Consider the following 23,099-nt stretch of genomic DNA (forward strand, 5'->3'; position numbering starts at 1 on the left):
CTCAAGGCGCTGACCCACGCGGTGCTCAAGCGGCTCAAGGAGCGGCAGCTCGAGGGGCTGCTGCGCGCCGTGGAGTCGCGCGGAGCGGCGCGCACGCCCTGCCTGCTGCTGCCGGCCAAGGCGGCCGATGCGCGCCTCGGCCCGCACTGGTACCCGCTGCCGCTGCTGCTGTGCAAGGTGTTCCGCTGGCCCGACCTGCGCCACTGCTCCGAGGTCAAGCGCCTCTGCGGCTGCGAGTCCTATGGCAAAGCGCACCCCGAGCTCGTCTGCTGCAACCCGCACCACCTCAGCCGGCTCTGCGAGCTAGGTACACCTGAGCGCCGCGGACGCGTTGCCCGGGCGAGCATGCGAAAAGAAAAAGGGAGGGGGGGGTGGGCGAGCATGCAAAAAGAAAAAAGGGGCGAGCACGCAAAAAAAAAAAGGGGGGAGCATGCCATAAAAATGGGGCGAGCGTGCAAAAAAAGAAAGGGGCGAGCATGCAAGAAAAAAAGAGGGGCGAGCATGCAAAAAAAAAAACTTAGTTCCATACATATATATATATATATATATTTTTTTTAAGGGGGGGCGCGGTGCTGGGGGATTAGGGGCCGCCTGGCGCGGGCGGGCGGCCGCGGCTCCGGCGAGCCAAGGAGGCCCCGCTCAGACAGCCCGAGCGGCAGATAGCAGGGAGACTGGCGCCAGACGGCCCCTTTTGTTTATCTGACAGCTAAATATCAAGGCAATCACCGCCTCGCTGCCCTGCCTCCAACCCCCAGAGCTAAGACAAACAGTTTGGCTAAAAGAATGCCACTGTTATCATAAGTTCCTATCTCTCTCTCTCTCTCTCTCTCTCTCTTTTTTTTTTCCTTCTTCTTTCTCATGGCTCTGCCTTTATTTTCTCTGTACTTTTCTAATTCCAGAGTCTCCCCCTCCACCCTACTCCAGATATCCAATGGATTTTCTCAAACCAACTGGTGAGTAGACCTTTTTCAATGCAGCCTCGCTGTCTTCAGATAAAAAAAAAAAAGGGGGGGGGGGAACAGCCCCCTTTCTCGAGGGAAATGTCTGCTGCCTTTGTTACACTGCTGCATCTCGCTTTTGGGCTGCCTGTGCGTGTGCGTGTGTGTGCGCCTCCCCATACCCCCCCCCGGAAGAATTAACGTAGGATTTGTTTTAAAAAAAAATCTTCTGCACAGACTAGAGGTTTTTTGCAAATAAATAAATAAATAAAAAACGAGAGCAGGAAACTCCAGGAGGGATTGCAGTTGCGGCGTAGGCCTTGGCTGCTCGGATTTGCTCGAGAAGCCGGGATGGCTGCGAGCAGCCAACACCGGCCCCGGGGACGGGGCTGGTTGTCGCTGGGGGACCGGCTCGGAGCGGGTTAGACTCCGAGCGTGGGACGTGCGAGTTGTGCTGTTTGCTCCTAAGCCCTCCCGTGAATTTTTGGAGGTTCAAACTCAGGAAACGGTGCGGCCGGGTCGTTCGGCAAAGTAACTTTTTGATGGCTGAGGAGGCAAATGAGACTTGACACGTGTGGTTCGGAGAAATCTTTTTGTGTTTTAAGGGAGCCTAATCCTGCCTTGTCAGCTTGGGAAAAATGAGGAAGGGGGATAGAAAAGCATGTTTCCCCCCCCATTTATTTATTTATTATTTATTTATTTTTGTAACCCAGCTCCGCGTGCCTGGTGCGCGTCAGGATGCCAGGGGAGAAGCCCGCCTGAGGCTGGCASCAGCTCCCCTGCGGTCGTCTGCGTAAACTCTTGGCTGGCGGCGGGCGGTAGATAGGGCTGGCGTCGCGGAAAGAGGGAAGGGCTGGCGAAAATCGGAAATGGGGACGAAGCCAGGGAGGGGCAGTGCTCCGCCAAGCTGCCTCCTCCCTGCCCCCCCGGGACTCCGGCTCRGAAGCGGTGGTGGTGGCAGCTCGCTGGTGTCTTGTCGGTGGAAAGGGAGTCCAGAACGGGTCCGCTTCAAAGCTCGTGTTGGGTCTTGCTTGGGCAGAAGAGCCGTTTCCCTGAAATTATTGACCGGAGTTGAGTTTCCCGTGACTGGCTGCCTCCGGAGCCCGGGCGGGTACTTAACACCTTGCAAAAAGTCATGCCGGAGGAGCCTGCACCGCTCTCAGGTCTTCCCCGCTCCAAGCTCCCGGTGCCGCCCGGGAGTTGTCTCGATGCCGTGTGGAAACCAGCAGAGCTGTTTGGCAAACGGTTGGGTTGCAGAGCGTGAAATATTTTGTAAAAACAACGAGATAAGCGGTCGTTAATTAATGAGGGGATATCAGTGTTATGGTCAACACGCCTGGCAAGCCCGGCTCGCGCTCGTGAGCTGCTTGGGTTGAAGGCGGCCACTCCGTAACGTGGGCCGGGGGCCRCAAGGGGTTTTGTTTCGGGGCAAGACGCGTCGTTTTGGCCGTTCCCCTGCTGGGCGAGGAAGCACTCCCTGAAAAGCTGCAGCTGCTGAGGTTTCTTCCTTTCTTTCCTTGGTTTTTACCTAACGGCGACGATGCTGGTGCAGGATGTGAACGGAGCTGCAAAGGGTCTTGGGGGGCTCCTTGCCCCCRTGAAGCTCCAGGAAAGAAGGGTTAACGGTTGCCTTCGGTTTCCTGTAAAGATGTTAGGATAAATCTATTAGCAGGGTTTAAACGTCCAATCTGCCTTTGCCAGGACCTCATTTTCAGTTAGCCGAGTGATATATTTATTCATTAGCAAGTGTTGACATAAGGTAGCAAAATGTGTGTAAACAGAAAAGCCGCAGAGCATGAATGTGCCGTTTCGAAAGGAAAAGTTGCTCCTATCAGCCAATAGGAAGTGATTAATGCTGCCAATCGGAAACGCAGAAACAACTGGGTTACTCACCAAAAAAGTTCCATGTATTTTTTTTTTCCCTTTTTGAAAGAAAAACCCATTTGGCGGCTGAACTCTGAGTAACAGGGCGCGCAGAGCGGTGACAGACGTGCGAGGAGTCCGTAAGTCTGTCATTGCAGGTGGCTTTTGCAACCTCTGTTTTTTGGCGTGCGCGCGTGTTCTCTCTTGAATCCTCGGGAGAAGACAAGAAGGAATTTCAGGTCTGGGTATCCTGGCCATCTCTTGCAGCAGGCAGAGCCGTGCTGCGGTCTCCGGTTCCTCTATTTCCAAGCTTTCGTGTGAATATTGCTTGCCTTAGGCAGGTTAAATGGAAGGGGAGCAGTGACTTAGGGCAGGAAAGCGTGAAGCCTGTTAACGCGGGCAACGAATACGAGCCGTCTCGGGCTGCAAGCACGTTTCTAGGAGGCTGGTTAGGAGCGATGCCTCCGTTTATAGTTGGACAACTTGGAAGAAATCTCTCTGCAAAGGTGGCAGGGAAGGGTGAATCTAACGGGAAACTTGACACAGCCCTTTTCCATGAAGCATGATAGCGGTAATAAAAATATTTGGGCGCCTAGTGCTAAGTCTCGTAAGTGCTTCGTATGGACAGATATGTAGGCATAGCCGTGCGCAGCCAGGCTGTGGCAGTGGTTGCCAGTGTGTTAGATGGGGATTACCACAAACACTTTTTTGGAGTTGGTGGAGGTTCAGACAGGTTATGTCATTTGCTTAAGGAGAGCCAGGACAGACAGGGAGCCAAAGGGTCTGCTGCAGTCACCTAAACACCACGTGCATCGATGGATTTGGTGTTCATATGTGTTCTGTTGAGCAGAAAGATCTGCTCTCTGACAACYGTGTTGCTTGTGGGAAGGGTGTAGGTCTGGGCCAACTTGCTCAGATGCGTTCCTTGAGGAGAAGTTGTATGCAGTGACTCTCACCGTTTCTTATCCGGGGCATTTCCAGGCATCCACAGCAGTAACTTGCAAGGTGCCTGGATCCCTCTGCAAGCGTATGGGGCTGATCTGCACTGCTGAACCYGCAGTGGGTGAAGCTGGGCTCCCAGGGAGGGTGTACACGGACTCCGCAAGTCGGACGTCTCTGCAGGAGCTACCACATATGGCTGTGTTGGAGGCAAGGAGGACAGCGGTGCCCTSAGACACTAGGATTCAAGCAGATATTTTGTCCCATCTGGTATCGATGCACCCATAGCCTCTGCTAGGGCCCCTCGTCCCATGTATTCCTCTTGCCCTGGCCCAGCACTAGCCTGTGCTGCCCAGCCTTTGGTGGCTCTGTCTAGACACTGCTCCTGAAGGCATCTCCAGCAGTGCAGACCAGAGAAGAGCCCTCCAGTGAAGGGGGTGGTTTTACTCATCGTTGTGGGGTGTGCACAAGCCTGTGGGGCTCATGCTCTCCAAGGTGGCTGATCGAAGTGGTGCCTCAGTATTGGAGTGCTGGGAACCTACTGAGAGTTAACTGCAGAGTCACGTGCCCTCACTTGGTGTTGATTTTCATGGGAATTGAAGGCTTGGTGGCTTCCAGGAAGTATTCAGCACCTCGCAAGGTTGAGCCGGTAGCCACCAGGAATTATTGTATGTCTCCACGATGATTTTTTATTGCGGTAGGAGAACTCGCGTGTGGTAGACTTGCGTAAACCTTTGAGACTATGACCTCCCCGTGCCAAACATAAAGTGACCCAGAGCACCCCATACTAGCAAGAGCCCTTGGCTGATCTCTGGGTGATATGAATTGCGTAAGGATAAACCTAGCTGCATTTAGTGCTGTGAGCTCAGGAGGTCCATGCTTTCCTGCCTGTTCCGTGTGAGATCATCACCCTTGCTCTAGGGTGAAGGCAATGTCAGCACTGGGCCGTATAAGGAGACTTCTGGCAGCCTACTTTAGAGGGATTTTTGTGACTAATTGATAAAGAGATGGCTGTTGGATAATGGGACATGGGAARGGAGCTGGTAGCTGTCAAGAGAAGTCAATGATAATGAAATACTTTGGTCCTTCTTTGATCGTTACTGCTGCTCAGGGAGCGGCCCAGGTGTTTTGGGAGCCTCTGCACCTATCCTTGCTTTTAGCTTCAGGAAAAACTCCAAATGGCACTTGGTTTTGGAGTCAAATGGGAGCAGAATTGCTGTAAATCTCATCATTAGGGTTATATATTTTAAGTCCAAAATGGACATACTGATAAGATTTTCTCCTGACACCCCCATGAATTAGATCCTAGTTTTCTGTAGTGTCCAGCRTGCTAAGAGAGGACCTGCTTATATATGACCTCCAGAGTAAGATAACATGGAAAAAGGGCAAATCATGTCCTTTATCCGCCAGGGCTCGCAGGGACTCATGGGGGAACTCGCCACGTCTGATGAGGGCAGATCGGAGCCCAGCGTGGGACACCACGTGTAGGATAGTCCAGTCTGTGTTCAGACAGCGTCAAAGCGGTTGGAGTCATCTCGGGGAAAAGAGTGTAGGGGAATTGTCTAGATTAGAAAGTGGAAAGGGTTAAAAAAGGCAAAAGCATATTTCTTTGGAACCCAGAAAACACTACCAGGCATTTAGCGAGTGTATAATATACAGTATTTCACAAGTAAGTCCATTTCCYGTCTCCCCCATTGTTCTCGCTTTGATTAAGTATATCCTGTTAAACTGTATATTCCTGTTAGGGCTTATACTTTACTCTGATAAAATGAGGTTATACACACACGCGTTTTTTTTTCGCTAGGGTTTCAGGGATGCGTTCTGGAAAGATGACTTACCAGGCCTCAGCCCTCCGAGTGGTGGCCCTTGCTTTGAGATACAACCCTGAGCAAAATGATGTCAGTAGGGAGCCCCAATTTGATGAAACCAAAACTCACCGACAGTCTACCAAGACTCTGAAGGTTGCGTGAACTTTATGGATCTCTTTTTCTTTACCTCAGCTCCAGTCAGCTGTGATGTTTCCTTGGGCTTGTGTTTTCTGGGGTAGTGACCAAAACCATCCGATCTGAACTTTTCCTATACCTTCAGTAGAGCGTGGAGGAGTAGGTGTTGTYGTAGAAAGTGTTGTAGAAAGCAGCAATTTAGGCACTGGGGGAGCTCGGTCGGTTATGTCAGAAGGATGATGGGCTGGATTTCATTAGCCAGTGACTTGGACAGAAAGATGGCAACCGGTCTGTAATTTTTGCCAGTCTGTAATCATCATTGGCTGGTGAATAAGCGCAGCGCGGAGCCTTGACGGAGGCGATGAGTTAGGGTGGATGCCTCTTGATGAACTACCGTGTCTGTGCAGACAATTAGTAAGAGCTTCCTGTTCAGCGCTTTGGAATGTGTGTTCTGCTCTCGGCGTTGTTTACGGCGTGCTACGGAGCGAATACGTACTTACTTCTTGTTCTTTCCCTCTGCCKCAGCAGATTGTCCAGACTCTGTGCCTTCCTCCACTGAAACAGGGGGAACTAATTGTCTAGCCCCTGGGGGGCTTTCAGGTAAGACCTCTCTTGTTGACCTTACCGTTGGGCGCGTTTCTCGGGCCGGCCCCTCTCCGCCTGTGTCCCTGCTGTTCCGGTTGACCTGGGGGGCCCAAATGAACCGAAAAAAAAGCCACGTTGGGGAGTTCGAGGACGTGAGGCGTTGAGAAAGGCATGCTCCAAGGGAGAGTTGGGTTTCTTTTCGGTAGCAGCTGAGTACCTCACTTGGAGAGGATGTGTTGACAATCCTGGGCTAAGCTCTCCATCCTCCCAAGTCCCTATTTCCTTTGGATTCGAGCCTTACGCTCCATCAGTTTTCGGAGCAAGGCCGGAAGAGGTGTGCTTGGGAAGGCTAAGTGATACTGCCAATGTATTTGCTAGAGGGTACAGACCGTTGGAGCAGGTACGGTTGTACCATCGCGGGATTGAGTGTCTGTGCTTCCTTCCATCTCTGTGTATCTGGGACTGCTGCTGTGGTATTTTGATGCTCGTCGTGGGCTGTGTTTTTGCTGGGGTAACTTGCGAGTGACGTTTTGTGGGCAGGAGTTGTGAGGTGTACCCGCTCCCGGCTGTTGTGTTCTGCTGTGATTTGCAGCAAGTGTTACTGGTGGGCCAGCTGCGCTAGGTGGGCCTGTGGCTGAGGGGTGTGTGCGCCTTGTGCTATGTCTTCTTACCCGTGGGACTGCAAGGGGGCAGGAGGGAGTACATGGGTGCCTGGTCTATGGGACAGCTACAGACCCACTGGTGGGCTGTATGCTGGTGTGTGCACCCTGTGTTGATGTTGGTGCACCCCATGTTGATGCATGTGGACCACAGTTGGGCATCTGCTCCATYGGTCCTGTTTGCGAGGGTGGCGATGCCTGGGGAGAAACCGTGACCGAAACCTTGGAGAAGGTGTGGCGTATCCCTTGTTTTCCCATTTGCTGCCCCAGCCAGCAGATGACATTATGGGTTTTTGGAGAGCCACATCCCCACTGCTCTGTGAGCTTGCACGGGAGCATCAGGTCTGACTTTTTGCAAGACGTCCTGTCCCTGGCACCTCCGAGGGCAGCTCTCCTCTGCCTGGCTCCGCACAGCCAGACCATCGGTGTCGTGCCCGGGTCCCGAAGTGCTAGCGCGCGACGGCCAAGCGTCCGAAACCCCGTGCCCGCGCCGCCGTGGGGAAGGTGCTTCCCATCGGCGGGACGTCTCGCGCTGGCCGAGCGCTGGCGCAGCGCCCCGTGCCCGGGATCTCGGCGGCGCGGGGGGCCGCGGCTGGGCGCCCTTCGCTCTCTCCAGGAATCGCGCTCGGTGGGGATGCCTTTAAGCGCGCCGTGTTTGTTTTTCTTGCAGGGTAATATATACCCTGGCTGCTATTCGAGAGGGGAGCGTGTTGTTTGCTCAAAGGCCCTAATGAGAATTAATCAAACCGGGGGGGGGGGGAATGGAGCGACTTGTTGCCGAGTTTTTGGTATTTTTCTTTTTTTTTAAGTGTGTTTTGGGGGAGTGTTGGGCTTTTCTTTGCTTTAGGGTAGCAGTTGAGGGGGGGGAGAGAAAAAAGAAAAAGGGATGGAGCCGAACAACACGATAAGGATGTGGTTAGACGGGTTTTCTTTTCCCTTTTCTTTTCCCTTCTTTTTTTCTTTTTTAATATTTTTGCCCTCGCGCGGTGGAGGGGAGGAGGGAGCCGAGCTCCACAGGATGCCGCGCGGAATAAGCAGAGGAAGTACTAGCGCTTTTTAAAGGGGGGCTTTCTGCCGAGGTCCGGGCTATCGATAACATCTCGGCTGTCTGGGCCGCTGCTCCTGGAGGGGAGGCGCGGGGAAAGGGGGGAGCTGGCGGGGGGGGGGGCAGGAAATCACAGCGCCCGCCCGGGAACGCCGCCGGCCTCGGGGCCTCCGCCGGGTCGCCTAATCTCCCGGCACATCAGCACCGGGCCGGGGTGCTCCGCGGGGGGAAGGTTGCATTAATAAAGCCTCCTCCTCAGGCCCCCAGAAGAAAGCAGGTTTTCCTGTCCTTCAAGTGTAATTTTTAAATTTAATTTGATTTTTTTTTTAATGGATGGGAGGAGGGGTTTTAGTTATCAAAGGTGTGTGTCCCCCTTAAAAAAAAAAAAGAAAGAAAAGAAATACCCTGGAAACGGAGCCTTTTACCATCATTAACCACTCTTTTTTATTTTTTTCCCTCCACAAATGTAATTGTAGCCATTTAGTTTAATGAGGAGCTGATAGGAGAGTTGACTCATGGAGGGATACGGTTAGCTACACAGGCCATGAAACAAAGCCGAATGCCTCCACATGAAAGAGCATTTGTTTTGAATTTGCTCTGATTTACTGGCATCTCCGCTCCACGCACAGAAGTGCAGCTCTTGAAAATTCCCAACTGGAGAGACCCAGGCAAGAAAGGAAAATAAACGCCATTTGCAGCAATGCTCCAAAGCTAACTTTTTCCCTCTCTTTTTTTTTTCTTTCTTTCTTTCTTTTTTTTTTTTYCCACACATTTTAGCTAGGCGACGCGTGTGTTTGAGCAGGGCTGTAGGAAGTTGCCATTGGGGTGCGTTCAGAGCCTCTTGGGTAGCCAAGCGTGGCTCGCGGGCGCCCGATGAAGGGAAGGCGCCTCCGGCCGTCGCCCTCTYCCGCCGGGGGCCGACGGCGGACCCTGGCTTGACGCCCCGGCGTTGCTTTGGGGAAAAGGCGCGACAGCCGCCGGTCCGGGTGGCTCTGGAAGCAGGTGGGATGGGATGGGTTGGCCAAGGAGCATGTCGAGGGGTTGCTTGGAGGGCGGCTCTGCCGGGGGGCACTGAGAGCCTTCTGCTTTGGCAGAAGGCTKCTGTGTCTGCTTCTAGAAAGCTTCTGTGTCTGCTTCTGGAAGGTCGCTTTGGCCACCAGGGAAGGGCAGCTGATGCCAACTTGGTAGTAGCCTTCAGCTGGACTCGGCGCGGCTGTTTCGGGGCCGGGGAAGGGAGGTCCCGTCCCCTTCTCCAAGCCAGGAGGGTAGGATTTAGTGAGGCAGATTGCTATCGGCGCAAGAGGGAATTTGGGAAGCGGGCCAGGTGGGGGTTAACGGCTCTTCTGGCAGGAAAGCTCGCATGGGGGTTTTGGAAAGATGCTGACGCTGTAAGGAGAGTGGTAAAAAAGGAATCGCTGTCCTGTGCAAGGATGCTTCCTCCGAAGAGGAGGCTCGCCTCGCCTGGAGGCCGAAGGCGGCTGAATCCCGCAGGCAGAGGGATGGCCGCGCCGGGAGGAGGACGTGGGACAGAGGGTTCCCCCTCGCCGTAACCCGTCCGAGCCTCTTTTCCCTTCCCCGGGCTCCGCTGGCTGTTTTCCTGCCAGCGTAATGAATGGGGCTCAGTTCAGGGCGGGAGGAAGGTCGGGAGCCTGCAGCCCGCGACTTGATGCTTTTGGCAAGGGAATTAAAAAAAAGGGGGGGGGGAGAGGGAGGGAAAAAAAAGGAGGAAGGCAAATGCATGCAAAAAATGTCATCCCACAGGGCACGGGGGGTCTCTCAAGAAGCAGTGGGTTCCTCCCCAAACGCTCGGGGTGACCTTCCCTTTTTGGTGGGGCTCACRTTGCACGTGGCGCCGAGAGGGAGGCGACCCCGACTGCCCGGCCGCGTTAAACCTCCGCGAGCGAGCGAGCTTCGTTTGAAAACAGGGAAAAAAGGGGAAGAAAAAGAAAGAAAAGATGGGGGTGAGGTTTGTTCCAGAGGTCAAAATCGGACCAGAGCAGCCCGTGSAGCCCGTGCGCGCCTTGGCCCGATCTTAAGGCGATGTCGGTTAATCCTTTGCTCTGTGCTGGTCGTGGCGCTCCATCTGGTGACGCCTCCGCTGCGGCCCCGTCCTCCGCCGGGTGCACCCCTTGGATGTCCCCCATCCAGGTCCTTTGCCTCCTCAGCGCAGGSAGAAGAGCAGGGCAAAAACATCCTGGCGGAGATGAAAATAATTCCCGGGGACCAGGGGTGGCCAGCCCGGCTCGGGTGAGCCCGTGGAGGCAAGGTGGCTCTCCCACGCGACGCCCGTGGCGTCGGATCTCCAAAGGTCCCAGATCTTGCTCGAGAAAGCTAGACGAGGCCTTTTTTTCCTTATTTATAARGAAACAGGGGAATTAATAAAGTAAGAGGCCATTGGAGCACCCGTTGACCCCACCACGTTGGAGCGGGACGGGGGTCCAAGGTGGGCGCCGGGTGCTCCTCGGTGGCCGCTCCGGGCTCGGCGCTCCCCGGCTCGCCTCCCAGCCGACCCCGCTCCGGTGCCGGTCGGATTAGCCGCGGCGGCCGGAGCGCGGCATTTCGTCACGCCGGCCTGGAATGTTTCACTATGTCTTTGATCCCCGCTGGCATCCCGGCTGGCCCGACCCAAGCACCTTGCCCAAACCTGGAGCTCTTCCCGGGAGGAGCGGCGCTCCCCCGGCCCGGCCGGCGCGGCGCGGGCACGGCGTCCCGCTCCTGGCTGCGCCTGCCCGCTCTGCCCGCCTCCAGCGCGGTGTTTCTGGCCGCCGGTGAAATGCCTTTATTTACACATCGGCATCCTATTATAATCCCAAATTGAGACGTCTTCCGGTGTCGCTCGGATTGTATGTTTGTCTCAGGGATAAACAATTGCTTGGGAATTCTTTTTTATTTTTTTTTCTCTCCACCACCCCCAGGCATTTATTTTTGAGCATTATTTCCTTAAAAAGATTTTTTTTTTTTTGCTTTTTAAATGCCCCCCCCRCCTTGCGCCCTCGCTTTCCTGCGCCTCCGTGCCTTCAAACAGCTTCCCTAAAAAATAATAATAGTAATAAAAAAAAAAAAATTAGAAAAGAAGCCCGGCCTCGGAGGGCCGGGGAGAGGTTATCAGGGGTTAACGCCGCGATGACGGCATCGGAGGCGCGGGAGCGCAGCCGGCCGCCTGCCAGGCTGGGAGCCTCGCGCATCAGCTGACCGCCGCGGCAGCCGGCGGCCGCGGGGAGCGCGCCCGGCGCCCGCCCCGGCGCCCGCTCGAAGGGCGAACCTCGCCGGGTGAGCGGTCGAGGGGGAAATGCAAAAGCGGTCGCGCTGCTTGCAGGGGTTTTTTTTGTTGTTGTTTTGCCTTTTTTTTTTTTTTCCTTCCCTTTTAGCCGTGGCCCGGGAGGTCGTCGCCTCTCGTCGCCCGCGGTGGCCCCGAGCTGCCGAGGTTTTCTGCAAAAGAGGGAAAACGCTGTGGTGTTGCCGGCCGGGGTAGTCCCCGACACATGCGCTATTTCTGCAGAGTTGCCCTACGTGTTCTCGGTGCCGCTGGTGGTATTTTTTTTATTTTTTAGGGAGGAAGGCRAGCAAGAAGCGAGCGCTTGAAGTTAGTTAGGTGCCGGGGAGGCGCGTGCCCGGGTGTTCGCCGGCGACCGATTCGTGTCGGCATCGGCTTGCAAAATAAAATGTCCCAATGAGCAGCGGAAACCTGATCGTTTGGGACATTTAAAACGAGACGGGACAAAAACACTCGTAAGGGAGCAGTCCTGAGCTGGCAGGGACGGGCTCTGAATCTTTTCCATCTACAACGTCTGTGATCGGGTATCGGTTACGCTATAGGAACAAGTAACATTAACCCCGTGCGTCTATCGGGGATGAGGATGGGGGTTGCAGCGTGGTGTGGTTTCTAAATGTGGTTGAGGGTGCAGCCACCTTACACATGCTCCAAGGTATGGGGAGATGGGTGGCCACCATCTCRAGGTCTAGGGAGATGGGTGGCCACCATCTCGAGGTCCAGCAAGGGGACGGTGCTCCATCCCTGGTCTCCTGGGAGCTGGAGGGACCTGCTCCTCTTGGGCTAGGTAGCCAGAATGTACCCCAAGGGACGTGGGTGGGTTGCGTCGGGGTGGAAACCAGGGCTCTGGCTCTTCCTACCGAGCGAGGTGCCACGTTTGCGCCAAGCGGTGGGAGATGCGCCCACCACGGCACCGCCGTGGACCGTTGCCCCGCCGCTGGGCTGGAGCACCCCAACGGCCAACCCCGCTGCCAGGAGGGAAAACATCTCCCTGGCAGGGGTGAAAAACCCTCGTCCCGCAGACCCACGGCCCGCGCGGGCCGTGCYGTAAGAGGCCAGGCGGAGGTCGCTGCCAGCCCGACCATCTTCCCGCGGCCGGCGGGAATGACCGGCGCAGCCGCCTGGCCGCCTGCCTACTGTCACAAAGGAGCTTCCTTTCCAGTTTATTTTCGGCGCCGGGGATATTATTAACGGCCGGCGCGCGGTGAGCGGCGGCGCGCGAGGGAGGAGGCGAGCCCACCTTTCGCCCCTCGCTTTTTGCCCAAATTCCGCACATTTTGGCCCATCCGCGCCGGGCAGGGCGGCCGGGCTGGCGACCCGGCTGCTCTTGAGGAACGGCCCCGGCTCGCGCGGCGCTGAGGTCCGTGGGAATGGAGGGCGCCGAGCGTCCCGTCCCGCAGGATTTCCGGCCTCTGGCTTTTGATTAGCCTTTTATTTTATTTATTTATTTTTATTTTCTTTTCAAATAAAAGCAGTGTCTTGGGTGTATGCTGCAAACGTTGCTGCCTGGTGAGCTGGAGGGGACGGCAGCGTGACCTCATTGCCAGCAGCCAGGCTGTCTGTCTCTCTTGGCTTTTTTTTTTAATTATTTTTTTGCAAGGGGAAAAAAAAAAAATCCCGCTTTGCTGGGATAGCATTGCAGGGATTTTCCATCCCGGTCCTGGTTCGCCCTCGCTCGCCTCCTACCGCGCCGGACGCCGCGGGGAACCGGCGCTGGGCTCRCCGGTGCCCGCAGGTGCTCGGTCACACCGAGCCTCCCGCCGCCGCGTCCCGTCCATACGACCTACCCCACGGCCTGCGGAGCATCCCACAGCATGACATGATGTTTATTAACAGAGAGCCATTCTCTCTGAAATATATATATATATATATATATGTATATATGTATATATGTATATATGTATATATATAAAATTTATTTTGGGTAGCCATTTAAATATGTGATAACTTTCACCCTGTTAATTAACAGGAAACATTGGGACAAGACAGGAAATTACATCAGTCTTTTATGAGGAAAGAGCCAAGAGAGAGGAAAAAAAAAAAGGAAAAAAATACAAGAAAACATAGTTACTGGCAAAAGGAAAGAAAGTGATGGGGGAGGAGGAGGAAGAAAAGAAAAGGAGATTTTCCCCACACACACACCCCGTCAGAAATTTCTCATGGGGCCTGGTTTTCAGAGAGAGGCTGGTTGAGCACTTCATTTTATTTTTATTATGTTGAAAAATATTTTAATAGCAGGGTCACCTTTGCTTGAACGCTACACTCGGCCTCGCGTCTCACTTTACTGAAGAATCTTTTCATGACTTTTCTCAGCTTCCTTCCCCAAACTGTGAGGCCTAGGAAGCTCTTGGCTTGCAGACTAATTTTGGTTTGGCTGCTCAGCCCTCAAAATTGGTCCCCACCCAGTGTCATTATCTTGGTTTTAACTTGCAAAAAAAAAAAAAAAAAAAGCAGCTCTGTAAGAGCTGGCTCAGCCCTTCTCTACCCTTTTAACCTCGCTGCACAAAAAGCCTTGCAGCTTCAGCTCCCCAATCCCCGTCCCCTCGGCTCCTGCCAGTCCCGGTCCCCTCGACTCGGGGTTTTCCAAGCCCACCGGACTGCTGCAGCCTGCTCACAGCGGCTTCTTGCGAGCCCTTGCTGCCGTCCACCCCATCTGCAAGCTCGGCTGGGAAGGTGGTTGTCTTCTCCAGCTGCCTTGGTGGGTCTGATCCCAGACCATGGCTCTGCGAGGATCGCTGCGCTCCTGGATCACCTTGCCACTGCGGATTTGGTGTGGATCAGGTGGTGGTGATCCACCAAGTCAGTAGAGTTGGTCCTCGCTTTGTGCTGCTTTGTCGGCTGTGGGAGGACAGGCGGCGCCTGGCCTGGTGTAACGTTAGCGTTACGGGCAGGTATCGTTGCTCCCGATGATATATTTTTAGACGATTTGAGTTGACAGAGCAAGTTCATGCCAGACTGGGGCTTTACTGCCAATGCTTAGCACTTGGGATCTCTTACTGGAAGCTCTGCAGCCAAATTTTTCGAGTTGTCAAGCCACAACCTCATTTACTGGGCCTTTCTCGAAAAATATTAGTGGCCACTGTGTGTATTGAGGCACCAAGGCTCAATATCCTCTCTCTGGTGCTCGGGCTCTCCGGGAGCCATCTGCCAGGTCAAGCAGTGGATGGACAGTGGTGGTGCTCTCTGAGGTGTAGGAGCTCCATTCAGATGGTGATGGACTTTCCTCCATGCATCCTGAAAACTTAAACTGAACTTAGCTAAGCTTCTCCTGGGGTCAGTCCCCCAGTTTTGGGGACTCAGTGGTACTCAGGGACAGTGCTRTCTCCCTTGCAGCATGCAGGACACTGCTGACTCCATACATAACTTTACTCAAAAAAAAGCCCTTGCAGGAGGCAGCAGAGAACTTGCATCCCCAGGGATGCGCTGGCTTGCAGGAGGTGACGGAGGGCTCGGGTGCGTCCTCTCCGTCTTTCGGGTGAGCTGACGAATTGCTGGCCCACAGCACGCTTGCGTGGATTTTTCCGAGCCCTTTGCCGAATCTCTGGGCAGGTGGAAGGGTGGATTTTTGCATTAAGTGAATAGCTCAGAACTGCCTGGGCTGTTAAGCCTTCGGAGTATTGTTGCAAGTATGTACGTACGTGTGTACATAATAAGTGAGCATGAGGCTGTGAATGGTAATTTTCTTTTTGAATAGATTTTGTTTGTAGAGCTGCCAGAGTTGATTAAATAAGAGCTCGCTTTCCGAGGTGAGCATTATACCAGCATTCAAAGGAAGAAAATAGCCCAGTGTGCTATGTTCACGTCATGCTTTGCCACAGCAGGTTTCCCATCGCCGAGTCGGCCGTCCTTACTTCTTAAAAAACACATGAGCACCCCTGATATTACCCATCGTCTCATGCTCAGGTGTTCATTAACTTCTGCAGTGACCTGCTTTATGTCTGAGAAGGTGGTGAAAGTTCAAACATCCTTTACTTTTATAACCGGGGAGGTTGGCTCCAGACTTTCCGCGATGAAGCTGATGGCTCTAATTTATAGATACTAAAAATTCCAGGGCATTACAGCTTAAGGGCCCTTGAGCGCCTTCCACGCTGGGCAATATAAAGGTTGGAGGTAATATAAATATAAAGACTGGTCTGGTAGACGAAAGGTGGGGAGGAGTTGTTTTTCTGCTTGCACTTTGATGTGCATGATGAAGTTTGCCATGCAGGTAGGTTGCTGCAGCTCTTTGCAACATGCAGGGACCCGTGGTAGGTTTGCATGGTGGAACGGAGTGGAAGAGCGGCCAAGATAGTGAGAAAAAGGAATTGTGTCCCTCAGAGGTCCACCATGGTAACACGAGGGCTGCTTAACGCCGCTGTGACGTGGTGGGAGCCTGACCCGGTTGCTTTTAGCTGGGAGGGTTGCGTTCCTGCAAGCGCTTCTGGGGCAGAGCAGATGGAGCGCAAAAATACCGAAAATCCTGCTTGAAGCAGTAACGCGGGAATCGAGTAACAGAAGTTTTATTTGGAAAACGTGTCGGGAGCCCGAAGTTACATCACTGAGTCTGAACTGATGAATGCATTTTCTTTGGAAAGCAGGCGGAGACTTTTTAAGCTCATTAGAAGGAACAAACTCATAAATCTCAGTGCGAAGAGGCCTGTAGCCTTTTCTGCTCTTTATCACGGCCAGGCCGAGCGAGCACGGAAGATGCATCGCTGCGGGCTGCCGGGGCCCGGCGTCACGCGCTCGAAGCCTCCGTGCACCGGGGGAATGGCAGAAAGGTGGTTTTTTGGCCTTTCTTTTCTTTTTTTTTTTTTTTTTTCTCGAGCTGTCCTCGCACGGCTCAGCATCCTCACGCCCCCCCCCGAAACGGAGCCGTAGGGGTGGACGGCGAGGACCGTTCTCGGTGCGGGGGGCACTGCCCGTGCCGGCCCTTGCCAGCGCCGCGGGAGCGCCGGCAGGGTTAATTACTTAATGAATRTAATATTCTCCGTAATTGCTGAGCGTTATTAATCCCGTGGAGAGGGGCGGGCGGCGGCGGGGGCGCGCGGGAACCCGGCGCCGGGGCGATGCCCGGCGGGTGACGGCCCGCTTTCCCGCGGCGGGCGGGCGGCGCGCGGGCTCTGCCGCTGGCTCGCGGCGGCGGCGGGCGCGATTAGATTAGGAAGGCAGACAGAAGTAATGATTAACTTTTTCAGTCTGCAGGCTGTCTCCAGTCTGGCGCGGCGGGCGGGCGGCGCGCGGGCTCTGCCGCCGGCTCGCGGCGGCGGCGGGCGCGATTAGATTAGGAAGGCAGACAGAAGTAATGATTAACTTTTTCAGTCTGCAGGCTGTCTCCAGTCTGGCGCTGGGTGTTTTTTTTTCCCCCTAAGTAGGCCCTGGCCCTGAGTCGACAGGGTATTAGGTTGTAAAGAAAGGCAGAAGGAATGAAAGCGAGGGGAGGGGAAGGGGAAAGGGGGGGGGCGCTTTTTCCATCAGATCCGGGAATGGAATTTATTGGCTGGAATGCAGTAAATGTTCCAAATGCCATCCCATCTAAACAGTTTTCATAATTGTTACGGAGCGGGGCCGGGGCGAGGGCGGGGGGAACGGGGCGCAAGTGAAAAGGACTTTTGTTCTCCCTGTATTTTTCCACGGTTTCCTCCCCGCGCGAGGAACGTTTCTTCTCCGACCCTCTAGGAAAGAGCGCTCGGCGGAGGGTGGGTGCCGTGTGTTTTTGTTTTTTTTTTTGGCTAAACGTCTGTTTTCGCTCTCGTAGTAACTTTGGGGAGAATTGTAGGTCAGTGTGCTGCAAGGGGAGGGGTTTTTTTCATTATTAAAATTAGACTAGCAGCCGCGCTCTGCGCGCGCGCGTAAGGAATGCGTTCAGGAAAAAATCGTACCGCACATCTGGGTGTTAGGTATCAGCGTGGAAATCCTAGACTACCATGCATCAGTTTTTATTAAGGCCTTTACAAGCCTTTTAACGTGTAACCCGCATAGCTACATGCTGTCGGGGGGAAGGATAAAGCGCTGGGAGCTGCGGCTCTCCTGGTGGGGGCCGTGTCTCGGCTTGCCCTGGGGTGCCACCGGGTGCCGGCGCCCCGCGGGGAAGAGCCTGCARGGTTGAGCCGCTGGTCGGGGTGGGAGAGAGCTTTTTCCTGCTTCCATTGCTTTTTATTCTTCATTGCGGGTGTTTTGGGGCTCCATCTGCCAGGACGTGATGYGGTCACTGTGTTTGGCTCCCGTGGCCTGGTGGCCGCCGGTGGCTTTGGCGGGCGCCGAAAGCCAAGGACGGAGGTGTTTGTTCGCCTCTGGGATGTGGCTGCTGATGCTGGCACTTGACGCCCTGTGGTTGCATGGCAGCGTCTCTGTAACGCTGGCTTGGGCAGCCTACGCTTTCAGGAGGAGCCGCGGGAGCCTCACTGATGGTCATTAGTGGGGTGACACCACATGGTCCAAAATGCCAGGAGACTCTGAGGCCAGGGAGACGAGGAGGACCCAGCGGGAGCGCTGGGGGAATCCAAGGCAGAAGCAGRCAAGAAGGTGTCCATGGGTTCTGAAGGCATCTCACGGTGCTTTCAAAGTCCCGCAGCAGGTCCAGCGCAAGTCACGCCATGGTGTGGCCCTGGCCGCCCCGGTGCCACCAGCCAGCATTTGCAGCCTGGAGCTGCTCTTGCAGCACCGCTTGCTTTGTTTTCCGAAGAAAAACGAGTGGGTCTTTTTGCTGGCTTTGCCTTCTCTGCTTCTCCAGGAGGCCTGGACGTGGGACCGCAGCAGCGTGGCTGCAGAGGAATTTCCTTTTTTTGCCTAAAGAGCTTGTGGGATTTTCCTGACGCTCCTCTGGAAGGATTCTTCCCCCACACACACCCTTTTTATTTTTTTTTTGCCTCTCTCCCTACCCCTGTGTCCCCCCCTTGAAGCATTTGGTTTTCCTAACCAACTCCAGGGCTCCCTCTCGGAGAGGACCGGGGCGAGGGAGGGATTCCCAGTTTGCCTTTTGCAGAAGAAAGAGCAAAGTTTCCCACACTTCAGAGGGGTGCGAGAAGCGAGGCAGATACAGCAGGCGCTTTAAAATTAAAACTTCAAAAATAATTAGACTGGCTGTATACTAAACAACAGTAAAGAGGCCCAKTTACTGTAAATATTATGAATGGATTTGGCTGCCTTCTCCATCCCCACCCTTCCTCTGAGGCTTTTCTCTGAGCCGAGCCGAAATTCGGCCTTCAGACAGCGCGGTGCTCTATAATTTGCATGGCTGATGAGGCCCGAAGCCTGGTACGGAGGAAGCTGGAGTCAGCTGGCTCCTCTCTAACCGCCGGAGACGGACAGACAGGCGTTTTCGGTGTGCGCCTGGGTATATTTTTTTTCTTCCCTCGTGTCGCCGTGGCAGACGCAGACCGGTGGCTTCTGGCTTTTCGAGCAAACGGAGCCAGGCACAAAGGAGGTTCTTCTCTTCTCGGGGGCAGTTTTTAGCCGTGGTCATCGATTACTCGCTGTAATTAGACAGCAGCGGTGACTCAGGGGATGCCGATGAATCAGACTGCTTGTTTGGTGGACGCCGTGCGCTCGGGTGTTGCGCTTCGGCTCCTTCTTTTCGGTTTGTCCCCCTCCCCGTTCCCCTCAATTTGCACCTGTGCAAGGTAAACCTGGACGTCGCAGTGTAGGAGCTCGCCGTTCTGCACGTGCACATATGTATTAATCATCMTGCGTTTTCCAAGCTTTGACTTCCCTTCTGAGCCCAGGTCTTGGCAAAGGCTGTGCGAGCTGTGCTGGGTCTGGTAGGGTCAGCTGGAGCACATTGCCCRGGACCCTGTCCAGATGGCTTTTGGACATCTCCAAGGATGGAGACCCCACAAACTCTGGGGGCAACCAGAGGGCTTTGCTCATTTTGGCATCCCACAAAGTTTGAGGCTGGGTGCCACATGGAGTACCTCAGGAGAAGCTTGACCCAAGGTCAAGCTGAGTTGGGGTGGAAACCTTTGAGGATGTCCTCAGGGATCAGATGTCTTCTCTCCACCGTGTAACCTGACCTCATTTTTGTTCCAAAGCGTGGCAGAGATTTTGCAAAAGGTTTTTCCAGCCCTGGTGCTGGTGATGGAAACTCTTGCTGACTCTCCAGGGAGTCATAATRTAGGAGTGGACCTGGTAGTGGACCTGGACCAAGTTGAGGGCACCYGTTAGCATTTGGGAGGACTGCACGGAGCTGGTCGCCCCTAAAAGGAGTCTGGACCAAAGCCCTAGCTACAAACATTGGGAAATCCCTGATTCCTTCCCCTGATGGCTGGTGCTGGATTTGATCTGCTGTGTCCCCGTCAGACTCAAGGAGTTCAGATCTGTTGGCTACATCTTGGCTTCCAGATTCCAGCTCTTACAAAACCTGGACAAGCAGAGTGCAAAAGCCTGTTCTTCCCCAGACAAAACACTTAATTGCCATCAGAATGGCTTTTGACAGAATAGGAATTTCAGGCACAGTGTTTCCTCTATGGGGAGAGCTTCTCTTTTTCTGGATAGGGAGATTTTATGTTATTGCTGATGAGAAAACAAAAGTTTCGGGGRTGGGGAACAGTGAGGCTGGACGTGGATTTTTGTGTAAGATTGAATTATATTGCTGGGAGCAAGGACACATTTAAGCGAGTGGGTGGCCCACTCGTTAATAAATTAAAGAAATGATCTTAAGGCTTTTCAGCTCGCGTGGTTACTGCGTATGTTGAGTAAGAAGAGATGCCTAATTAGATGTAGACACAAATTTACGGTCTAGCCTGTCAATCCGCGGATTAAGGACTCTCTAAGTACCTACTGACACGATGGGCTGTAATGGCTCCTAAAGAGATGTTATGGTCTCTCGTGTCAATAATCCACAGATTAAGGGCTCCCTAAGCATGTGTTGACACGCCAGACTGTACCAGCTCTGCTGTTGCAGTGAGGCTGGGCAGACCCAGGGAGYGAGCGGCGGTGATTTGCCGGGGTGCCTCGGGCGGCCGCGTCCCTGCCGTAGGCGCCCGTGTGTCTCCCCTGCGAGCCACGAGAGTTTCATGCGGGCCTGTCCTCCGAATTAGCCTCTCCGTAATGACCGGGGCCCTCCGGAGCAGGGACGGGAGGAGGTGGGAGCAGTCCAGCCCTTGCCCGCAGCGGGCTGCGAAGGGTTGGGCGCCGGCGGTCCCTGGGGTGACGTACGCGGAGGGCCCGCGAGCGCCGCGGCGGGCGCGAGGCCCTTCTCCGTACGCTGCAATTCAGCTTTTCTTTGCTTTCTCTTGTGTTCTGAAAGCTTACCTGGAAATTTGACTTGGAAGGATTTTTTGGACTTGTTGTTTGCTTCCCACCCCCTCCCCCCCGCCGTCAGTACACTGCACGTTGCAAGAGAGATTAGATGGGAGGTAAAATTCCTCTTTTTCTGTGCCAGTTTCTCTTGGCTTATCGCGAGCCGTGGGGCTGCAGGTCACGCTGTGTCCTCACCGCGACGAGACAGCTCTCGAGTAGGGTTTTTTTTCCCGCACGTACGTTCTTCCCGGGGCTCCTGCGGGAGGGTCGTTACGAGTGGCGCTGGGGCAGAGCTGATGCCATGAGCACGCTTTGCCTCGCCGGGCGCTGCCGACGGGCCGGGCGGCTCGCTGCCCCGGGTCTGGCACAGCGCTGGTGGAGGGCGGGCCGGAGCGGGTCTCCTCGGCGCCCTGCTTTTTCCCACCCTTGACCTCGCGGCACTTGGCGGCCGCTTCAGTTTAGCCGCTGGCTTTGGCCGTTAGCGTGGGGGTAGCGGTCACGTCCGCAGCGTCCGGCCGCCGGTGACCCCGGCGCTCACGTCTCGGGGCAGGCGCGCGCCCGAGCCGGCCGTGCATCAGCGTCGGTCCGGCCGCCGAGGTGGCGGAGGAGCAGAGGCCGCTCCGGAGCTCCGAGCGGTGCAGCTTCGCACGGCTTTCGGCACCCAGTTTCCACCGCCGCTGACGAGGGAACGGTGGCGGCTGAGCGGAGAAACCTGAGGGGCGGCGATGGGAGGAGGACGCGGTCGTCTGTGCTTCCCGCCTGGAAAACACGGGGAGTAAAGCGACTTGCCCAGAACTGCAGGAGAAATCAGTGTCCGAGCCCTTGTTGAGAGCAGAGAGGGAACATCCTTATTGGACTATAAAAACACTTAGGGATATATAGGAGGGGTGGAAATGGCGTGATGCTCATTTTTAGATTAAGATTTACGCCGGCATATTTTTTTTCCAAGCCAAAAGTGCTTTTTTCTTTTTTTTTTTTTCCTTTTTTCAAAAAGAAACATCACCTGAAATTCGCTGAAACGTTTCGGTTCTTCCTGAATGAAAAGGTCTTTTCCTCCCCCGCCCTCTAATAAACGCGCCAAAACGTGAAAAGGGAAAGTGCAGACGCTGCCGTTTCATCACCCTGAAATTMTGGAAACCATTTGCGCGTCAAGGAGGGCGAGTTGCTCCGCCGCCGCTTCCARGCGTTGCGGCAGCGCGCTGCCCTGTGCGCGTCTTCCTCTTGCAGCTTGGGGAGGCTGGACGCGGGTGCAAGCTCCGGGTAAGGGGGGACCTCACTCCTGATGGGGCTCTTGAGCAGGCTGCGATGCAAGCCGTAAAAATCCCGATAGCTCCGTGATAGCAGAAAAGGCAAAGGTGCTTCGTAACGGGGYAACGCTGCGCGTTTAGGGCAGTAAGCGTTGCCCTCGCTTGCTGGCGTTTGGTCGCCCTCGCTGGGCGTTTTGCAGGTTTTGATTTGGGAAGGGGCCGTCTTTTGGTGCGAGGCCTGAGCTCTGCCCGCGGATTCGCGCGCCTCCTCGGCTAGACATCCCGTCAGCGGCCGAATCCCGCAAGCGGAAGCCGCTTTGGCATRTTTGCACTGTGTGTTGGCAGTGGCGTGTTAAAAAAAAAAAAAAAAATCCCCGATTACCTAAGACTTGTCCTTGAGGTCTGGTCACCCCATGTCATTGAAAACCTAGTGGGATTCATTCATGAACTTCCAGCCCTCCATAAAGGTCTGTTCATTCATAGCCAAGGCAGTTTTCAGGGTTTTTTTCCTTTTCTTTTTTTTTTCCCCCCCTAATGCGCTGGCAATTAAATAACTCTTTGTAAGTGGCAATGAGCTACTTGTTAAGTGGTCTTCGCTAATGCAAGCACAAACACGAGGTGAAAAAGTCCTTTTCCCTCCCCCTCCCCCTGAAAGGGATACTTTTATGTTAAAGAAAATAAATGAAAACTCAGAGGAATTTCAGTGAGGGTTCAGTGTGTTCAATGGCTGCTGCTCCAAAATTCCCTCAACTGCTGTAAAACAAAAAAAATTGCAAGCTCCAGGCACTGATTGCAGGCTCTGATTAGCTGGGTTGGTTGCTTGGATTTTTTTTTTTTTTTTACAACATAGCTTTTCTTTCCTGACTCTTTAGACAAACAGCTAGTTAAAATATCTTTCCAAAAAAAAAAAAAGGAGGGGGTGTATGTATATATATAAACAGTGAATTTTGAAAACCCCAAGTGTAGCCATTCTGCTGCCACATGGGTACAAGTCTGGGTTCGACGCTGCAGAACCGAGCTGTGATTTAACACGGTTTTGGGCCAGCTGCTTTTTTAACAGTTCGCTTTTCCGCGATGAGCTGAGCTCATTCCTTTATTTGGGCAAAATTCCCGCCGCCCCGCGAAGGAGCCGGGCTCACGGGGCAAGGTGGCTTCGGAGCGGAGCAAGGTCCGGGGAGCACAGGGGGGCTGGGGTGGGGGGCAGCCACCGCGTGGACCGTGGCCGGGAGGAGGGCGCCGGGCGCGCAGCCCGCGATTGCTCCCGGCCGGGCAATTCGCATAAGCCGAAAAAATTCGCTTTGCTGACGTTTGCCTGAAAAAATTACCGGGCGGGCAAAGGAGACGCCGTTCCCGGGGTGTGCGCGGGGAGCAAGACGGGGGGGCGGGGGGC

General features: G+C 54.5%; 1 protein-coding gene across 1 annotated transcript in view; it reads left to right on the plus strand.

Annotated features, from left to right (window-relative positions):
* SMAD7 (SMAD family member 7) overlaps window positions 1–23,099 on the plus strand; it is a 30,300-nt gene that overhangs the window by 3,571 nt on the left and 3,630 nt on the right. The window contains exons 4-6 of the mRNA XM_085322192.1: window positions 7–307; window positions 900–953; window positions 6,212–6,283. Coding sequence (XP_085178318.1) covers window positions 7–307; window positions 900–953; window positions 6,212–6,283 — 427 coding nt within the window. The remainder of the gene's footprint in view (window positions 1–6; window positions 308–899; window positions 954–6,211; window positions 6,284–23,099) is intronic.

This window comes from Rhea americana, unplaced genomic scaffold (assembly GCF_003343005.1).
Source record: "Rhea americana isolate MKP2758 unplaced genomic scaffold, rheAme1 scaffold_75, whole genome shotgun sequence".
Classification (NCBI taxonomy): Eukaryota; Metazoa; Chordata; class Aves; order Rheiformes; family Rheidae; genus Rhea; species Rhea americana.